This window comes from Bipolaris victoriae (genome assembly GCF_000527765.1).
Source record: "Bipolaris victoriae FI3 unplaced genomic scaffold scaffold_183, whole genome shotgun sequence".
Classification (NCBI taxonomy): Eukaryota; Fungi; Ascomycota; class Dothideomycetes; order Pleosporales; family Pleosporaceae; genus Bipolaris; species Bipolaris victoriae.
Window position 1 is genome coordinate 25509 of NW_014575209.1, and position 7851 is coordinate 33359.

A 7851-nucleotide genomic window follows, 5' to 3' on the forward strand; every position below is an offset into this window, starting at 1 on the left:
ATGCGTGGCGCTATCTATAACACACAAAGTGTATCGTGTGTCGATGAGATGCATGTGCCTGTTTTACAAGGTGAGCTAGGCGTATCACGTGCTGGTGTAGTGGAGGTGGCGGTGGTGGTTGCGGCCGGCGATTATCGATTGTTTGTTGCGGGGCCTAAACACTATCGTCACTCCTGAACCCGACCAAGACAGCCCAACGTCACCAAGCGCTTCTTCGCCCGCTTGCCTCGCAGCCTCGGTCGCAAAGAGACTTTGCAGTTACTCACTCGCTCATCCGCTCAAAACGCTTGCGCATTCCTCAGCCGCCCAGACCGGAGAACAGAAAACAGACGTGCAGCAGGAGATATATACAAAGCAGCGCGACTTGACAAGATGTCCAACTTTATAACTACCGTGTTGGTGGCCCTCTTGCTACCCAAGCACATGCGCAACAGGGATTCTTGGGCGGAGAAAGACTGACTTTGTCCATGGTCTAGTAACCCACGAACGCGCGCACCCTTCAAGCCACAAAAAGGAAACCGAGGCACGAGCAGCTGGCAGCTCAAGCAGTATGCAGAGGCTACGCTGGGTAGCGGAAGTCTAAGGAAAGCGGTCAGGTTGCCCGAGGGAGAAGACAAGGACGAGTGGCTGGCAGTCAATGGTGCGCATTGTGCTGAAGATGAGGCCGAAGCCAGCTGATTCGCGAGCGCAGTCGTCGACTTTTACAACCAAATCAACCTACTCTATGGCTCCATCACGGAATTTTGCTCGCCTCAGAGCTGTCCAGAGATGAAGGCTACCGACGAGTAAGGCAGCAACTGGACATGGATTGGGCATCTTGTTGACAGTAATCAGATTCGAGTACCTCTGGCAAGATTCGGAAAACTACAAGAAGCCGACCAAGATGCCGGCACCGGAATACATTGAGCATCTCATGGCATGGGTTCAGTCCAATGTAGACAACGAAGCCATGTTCCCGTCACGGATTGGAGTGCCATTTCCCAAGGCGTTCCCGTCTCTTATCCGCAACATGTTCAAGCGGCTGTACCGAGTGTACGCACACATCTACTGCCATCACTATCCTGTCATTATTGAGCTAGGGCTAGAGCCACACCTCAACACTAGCTTCAAGCACTACGTGCTGTTCATCGACGAGCACGGGCTGGCCAATGGAAGCAAAGACTTTTGGGGTCCGCTCGGAGACTTGGTGGACAGCATGCTGAAAAGCGACTAGGGCTGGGTAGTGTTCTAGAAGAAAGCAGGTGGCGGGAGGACATGGCAAAGCAGAAATGGAAGAGGTGGGAAAAATGAAGAGGCAAGCGAGGGACAGGCGCAATCACTCGGGTAATGTCATGCGTCGAGCACATGATGGATGGCGTTGGACGCGTCCATGATTCGATAGGGTCCGGGAAATAAGCCGGGCATTTTGCACTTTAACAATGTATGAGTAGTGTGGTGAGGAAGAATTGAGACCGAGACGGGCAACAGAGTCATGTGCTTTTTGGCTATGGAAACACAATGCATAGTAGGATGAAGCGAGATCTGGGGGCGGCAAAACAAGACATTGGATAGCTGGGGCGTGTTAAGGGCCAGCATAATCCGAGGTAGAAGAGTAACCCCGCCAGCCAGATGACCTCACCAGGGCATTGTTTCCGGCGTCGCGGGCGATTTAATATAAGAACGCACGGGTCACCGGCAGTTTGCTGTGTTGTGGTTCGCCTGGCGGGCGGTAGTGGCAATGACAGTAGATGAAGGCACAAGCGTCGTAGAGTAGTCTTGTACACCACGATGGGCAGATGTCAAGGTGCGAGTGGAGACTGTGCAAGACGGCCAGTGTGACGATACGAAACGGCCCTCTCTCTGTTGGAGTCAGTCGTGCCTCGTGCCCACTTACTTTTGCGCAGTCGCTTGGACGAAACACTGACGGGACGGAGCCTGACGCGTGCTGAACCATGGCCTGAGCTCCTGGAACGGACGGGTAGTAAGTAGGCGTTGCAGACGGGTGCCCATCCTTCCATCGACACATGTACCCCCTCCCCCCAGACGCCGGCAGCATCGCGACCGTTTTGCCCTCAAGGACCCGCTTGGGAGCTTTGATGGATGGCCATGCTAAGTGTATACCTACATGCGTATATATTATCAGTAGCGCCGTATTTACTTTACGTGCAACGCATGATTGGTGCTGTCGACATTAACAGGCGGGCCCGCCCCAGATTCGCTCTGCAGCAAGGATCGGTTACTCAACACCCTTTTGGGCGGTCCAGGATCCAGGAAAAGGCTGATACATCAACGCCCTCCGTCCTAGCGGCTGCTGAGTCCTGTCTTTTGCTCGTCTCGACCGCTTCCGGGTGAGCCTTGGGGACACGCAGCTTTTTTTTTATGTCATGGCCTTTGTGCAACCCACACGGCTGGATGCCCCCCGAGGCGCGCCCTGTTCCCAGCGTGCCGCCACCGCCGCCGCTGTCAAGAAAGTCAGTCTTCTCGGCTACAATGGAGATCGGGTGTTAGAGACGGAATGAAGGGAGATGTGCGGCCAAAGGGCGCCCGATGATTTGCCCTGTCGCACCAAACGCATGCGGCATGGTTGCCACGGCCAGAGCCCACCGTCCTCATAGAGTGCGACCCACGTGAGTGCGACGCCCGCGAGACTAGACCGCAGCGCACCTGGAGAGGCTTCGGGCATACTTGATTCGTTCCGTGCGTGTGTTAATATGCAGCGAGCAACGGAATTGCGGGGATGCTGTGCCTGTCGAGGCGCCCGCCCAAAGGGCCAAGGGTGGAAAGCAAGGATTGCCGCTTTTTCTCGCCTGCACTTGACCTTGACCTGGCCTTGTGCCTGTGTGTGTGGCCTGGCTTGCAGGGCGTTTATATGCGAATGCTCACCCCCTTCCAAAGCAGAGACTGCGAGATGCCGTTTTGCGATTTCTCCAGGTTTTCTGCCGGCAGGCTTCGTCAATAACCATGCCTACTTATCCTCTTCAGCTCACCTGCTTGGGCGTCATCATTGGCACTCCGCTTCTGGCCTCGATTTTTGTTATTCTGAGAATATACACGCGCCGGAAGCTCAATCTGCGCTTGAGTTGGGGTATGGTTACTCTTTCTTTGACCATGCGATACAAGGGACTGACTGGGTGTTTGCATAGATGACTGGCTTATCATACTTCCTCTGCTATTGTCAATAGCCCTCATAGGGCCTTCATACAGACGTACGTATAGCTAGACTCAATGCCCATTTACGGCTTGCTGACCAGATACAGATGTCAAGATGTGGCATGTTGGTGTCCATATCTGGCAAGTTCCTCCAGATGAGATTGAACCAAACTATGACGAGTACTACGCTGTATGTATGGTGCTGATGCGATGTGACTGTACACTGACAGCGTCTAGGTTGTCATGGCCTTCAACCTGTTGAACATTCCCATCTTGCCACTGGTCAAAGCATCAATCATCCTTCTCCTTCTTCGCGCTGGTTCCGTCATCCAATGGCTGAGGCGAGCACTGTACGCCATTCTCATCTTCACCGTCGGCAGTGCTTTGATTCCATGGTGTCTCTACATCTTCATCTGCCCACCCCTTACTGGCAACACGTGGAAGCCGCGAACCTTTGGTGGTCTGCACTGCATGGGCCGCCACAAGATGGGCGAGATGTTGATCTGGGTTACCTGCGCCAACCTCCTTACTGACGTTCTGATCCTCCCCATTCCGTTCATCATTGTCCGAAGGATGATGAGTGCCCGTCTACGCTCCCGTCTGGTTGTACTGGCAGTCTTTACCTGCAGTCTAGCGTAAGTCAAGTCCATGCCATGGCCAAGACGAACCAACTAACCCTGTGTATAGGGTCACTGCTATTGGCGCTGCGAAGATCTACCTCTCATACCGCGACCGCCTGTACACCCTCTTCAAGCCTGACTGGACCTACCCAATCGACTACTGCATCAACCACATTGAAAACAACGTCGCCATCATCGTCGCCAACATCCCCATCCTACGTGGTCTCGTCACACGATGGATCTTCAACTTCCGCACCAAAGCCACGCCCATGGACCGCGAGGCCCGCACCGACAACAACTGGCAGCAATGGGACCTTTCGAGCTCGTCTGCAGGTGACAGCCGCTACACGCGCCGCAACTCAAAGAAGAGCGTCAAAGTACGCATGTTCAACAAGATCCTCCCTTGCATTCAAGACGACTTCTCCAGCAGCCTCGCCACCCGCACCTCGACCTCTGGCGACGCCACCAACAGCAACAAAGCCGGCGCAAGCACGCACATCACCGAATGCAAGAAACCCCGTCTCCCCAGCAAAATCGTCACCTCCAACCCCCCCAAACGCACCTACTTCTCCCGCCCTTCGCGCCGCAACAGCCAAGACCGCTACGCCGCGTCTTCGCACTGTGAAAAGGGCGACGCCAACGTCCTCGAGTCCGTCCGCAGCGTCGGCAGCAGCCTCGAATCCGCACCTACCCTCGTCGACAGCAAGTACGGTAGAGGCAGCATGGGCTGCAAGAGCTTGGAACTCGAGTCCCCGCCTGTCAGCCCTACAACTGTAGTACCCGGCAGACGCTACTCTGCTGCTACTCTCCTGCACAGCCCCATTACGCCGCTTTCGCCGGTTAGGCTGCGCGGGATTGGCGATGCGGGCGAGTATGACGAGGATGAGGATGACGACGAGGCCATTTATCCGTATCATCCTCGAACGAGGAGTTGGGGCGACGAACAGCAGCAGCAGCGTAGGTTATGAAGATTATGATATCCCTCCCCACCCGTTCTTTTTTTCCTTTTGTTTACGGCTTGATGGGGAATAGGGACACAGTGGAGTTTTTTTTTGCAATGATACCATGTGACATTATTTTCTATATTGCACAAAAGGGTTTGGGCTTTTTTTTTAGTTACGATCGCTTTTTTGGAGCTGAGGCGGGTGTACGCATGCATGGCCTGGCAAAGGGAGGAGAAGTTGGTATACGGACATCCACATCGAGTGTTGAACACTAGAAAGAAGAGAGAGAGAGAGTATTATGCAGTGCATACCCTTTACCTTTTTCTCATCCTTTCTTTTCGCTTCTCTGTTCATGACTTTAGGCTGGTAAATATCCTCATCTATGTTTAAAAAAAATGGAAAACAATTCAACATTCACCACCTTCTTCCTTGCTCTCTCTTCCTTCTACAATACCATCTTCTACGTTCGTCTAACGACAAACCCATCTCACAACCTAACCCCCCCCCCCTTCGATCCCCCCCCAAACCCGCGATCCCGCAACCAGCCCAAACCCGCGATCCCGCAACCAGCCCAAACCCGTTATCCCCACATCATCCACGTAATAAGCCCCCCCTTTCCTGAAACACGTCCGTCCCACATTGCCCCGTTACACCGTGTTCCCTTCCTTCCCCTCCTTCCCGCCGCTATGCCTCGTGTTTTTCTCATCTTTTTTTCTTCGCTTGTCGGCCCCATTATTGCCCACCCCGCCCGCCCCTGATGTCACTACAGAACACGAGTGGTACATACCGAGCCAAGGCATGGGTGTAGGGGGGGGGAAAGGGGATACCGAGCCGGTGAGTTTACTTACTTACCAGGGCGCAGGGGAGGGGGGAGGGTGGTCCGCGGGAACGAAGGGGGGTGGGTACGATGTGAGGATACGGGATGGATTGCGAGAAAGGAAAGTGCGGAATGAGTGCGCGTGTGTACCTTACTTGCGAGTTGAAGCGAAAGGGAAGGGTGGAGAGGTTGGTAAGTTGTAAGTAAGGGAGGAGGATATACGTGTGATGTCACTATGATATCTCTCTATTCTGATACTTGGAAGTAGGTATTTTGCTTGCAAGTGAAGAGGACCAAAAGTATCACCTTGTGAAATTTCATATTATCTTGCATTTTCAGTTTTCTCGTAAACTTTTGTGTTGCAAATTTGATCAAAGTGTATGTTTTTTTTGTCCGAGTGTACTACGCATGCGCGACTTTTCTTTTGTGTTTAAAATGAAGGGATGACGTAGAAAGGGTATAAGTGCTTGCTGTTAAGACAAAAAAAAGGTTTAAGATTACAAAGTAGTAGATCCTACGCATTACTAGGGGGTCCCATTATGGTAATTTTATATTTCCCACAAACGAGGGAGGGGGGAAACGTATATTTCCTTGTCTTAATAAACCGGCGTATAGATATGGGCGGATGGGACGAGACGACATTTGCTTTCTTACTCGCCTCTTTTACTTGGACATTCATCTCCCGCGACACGTATGTGTCGGGTTGGTGGTAAGTTGTGGTCATGACAAAGTTGGAGTCGGAGATTAGATCGTGCGATTAGATTCGGAGATGAAAAAAATGGTTGGAGTCTTGGAGGTTCTGGAACTTGGAGCTTATGGGATCGGGTTGTGGGTACCATGTGGAAGTGGGGACGTTGAGGAATCATCGACATTGCACGTTTGTGGAAATGGGATATTGGACGATCAGGCTACTGGTGCTTCAGATGTTCGTATCGGTTCGGTCTTGCTTTTTTATTCCTTTATCTTTTTTTCTGGGCCCGGCCGTTGCACTAATACAAGTGTGAGACTTGCACTGCCTGTCTTGGACTTACAGGTGTTACCGTTTTGATGCTAGGGCCGGCCTAAGAGATACCAAGAGCGCAGTGTAGACTGCGATTACTAGCATGTTGCCTGCTGACGTGCTCCGACCAGAACTGTTTCTACTTGTGTTGTCCAAGAAGAGAACAAGTGAGGCTACTTTCCCACTAGTGGACATGGCGGTTTGAGAGAAAAGAGAATTGGGTAGCCAAGCATGTCGCAATGAAAGGCGTACTTAGCAAGCACAATGCAAGGTATACTCGGGGCGTCAAAGGGCCGACCAGAGCTCGTGTTCCATATTGGGACGTGGAGATCTACACAGGATAGCCGCACCAGGTAGCGTGTCGCGAGCTAGGCATTGGGGCTTTGGCACAGTTTCAGGATTTCTCAACACTGCCGATGGTGTCGTTCCTTGGTGGTTCGGGTTCGGTAAGTAAGTAGGTGAGGCCAGGTCTCGGTGGATTTATGTAACAAAGTTGCGGCGCCTATTCGCTCTTTCTTGTTTCGTTGACGGCTGCTAGACGTCAACCTAGACTGTTGGGCCAGCGGGTGCAGGCGGAACCGTTTGCCAACCTTGTCCGGACATGTGTCGATGTGAAAGTCCTTGCGTCGTCGTCGTCGTTGTCGTCACCGATGTTGTTGCTGTCGGTGTCGGTCGGAGTATCCTCGTAGGTACGTACTTACTTGGTACATGTCGGCAGCGGCCATCCGGTTGCGACGACCAAGTATCACAAATGTAACAAAAGTGTCCCGGCAAGGCAGTCGGTTAGCAAATACGAAGATCAATCTGGCGCGGGTGTATACGTATACGCGGCGCCTAGTACAAGTCACACAAGTGTCCAGACGTAGTGTGATGATGAGCTGAGCACAGGAGATGTCGTCGTCGCGTGGGTCGGGAGAAGCGACCAAGTAGGCAATTGGTGGTGCATAGCGAAGGTCCAATTTCCCCCTTCCTTCCCTTTGCGCCCTTGTTCCACTCCACATCCTACTTACTGTCCCAACATCACCCGCCACACACACACACACACACACACACACACACACACACACACACACACACACACACACATACACACATACACGCACACATATTCCACTGCGGCACCTGCATAATTGCACGGGATAATGCACTCCCACACGACCAGTGGCAAAAAGAAAGAAAAATAACTCGCACATCACCAGCCATGTGCGCGCGTGCCCCTCGTTCTTCTCCACATTGTTTTTCCGTTGCCACGTTGGGCGACGATTAATATATTCGAGGCTGCACTACCCCTGTTCGACGGCTCATATGGATAATTTAACTGCCCACCCCCATTCAAGGCCG

The 7851-nt window shown here is 52.6% G+C and overlaps 4 protein-coding genes across 4 annotated transcripts; 3 read left to right on the plus strand and 1 right to left on the minus strand.

Annotated features, from left to right (window-relative positions):
- Nucleotides 1–372: 372 nt before the first annotated feature.
- Nucleotides 373–1213, plus strand: COCVIDRAFT_115237 (hypothetical protein; the record flags this gene model as incomplete). The annotated part of the gene is made up of 4 exons (XM_014695046.1): nucleotides 373–395; nucleotides 477–640; nucleotides 692–785; nucleotides 835–1213. 4 exons carry the CDS (start codon nucleotides 373–375, stop codon nucleotides 1211–1213), a joined length of 660 nt encoding a protein of 219 aa, XP_014550532.1.
- A 455-nt stretch (nucleotides 1214–1668) lies between these two features.
- On the minus strand, nucleotides 1669–2662 carry COCVIDRAFT_21052 (hypothetical protein; the record flags this gene model as incomplete). Its single annotated transcript, XM_014695047.1, has 4 exons — nucleotides 1669–1839; nucleotides 1874–2100; nucleotides 2384–2439; nucleotides 2607–2662. 4 exons carry the CDS (start codon nucleotides 2660–2662, stop codon nucleotides 1669–1671), a joined length of 510 nt encoding a protein of 169 aa, XP_014550533.1.
- Nucleotides 2663–2940: 278 nt separating this feature from the next.
- Nucleotides 2941–4717, plus strand: COCVIDRAFT_115221 (hypothetical protein; the record flags this gene model as incomplete). Its single annotated transcript, XM_014695048.1, has 5 exons — nucleotides 2941–3064; nucleotides 3123–3185; nucleotides 3237–3319; nucleotides 3367–3764; nucleotides 3817–4717. 5 exons carry the CDS (start codon nucleotides 2941–2943, stop codon nucleotides 4715–4717), a joined length of 1569 nt encoding a protein of 522 aa, XP_014550534.1.
- A 1332-nt stretch (nucleotides 4718–6049) lies between these two features.
- On the plus strand, nucleotides 6050–7376 carry COCVIDRAFT_21054 (hypothetical protein; the record flags this gene model as incomplete). Its single annotated transcript, XM_014695049.1, has 7 exons — nucleotides 6050–6052; nucleotides 6126–6219; nucleotides 6272–6435; nucleotides 6699–6781; nucleotides 6850–6960; nucleotides 7061–7195; nucleotides 7229–7376. The coding sequence occupies 7 exons, from the start codon at nucleotides 6050–6052 to the stop codon at nucleotides 7374–7376; spliced, it is 738 nt and encodes a 245-aa protein (XP_014550535.1).
- Nucleotides 7377–7851: the final 475 nt, after the last annotated feature.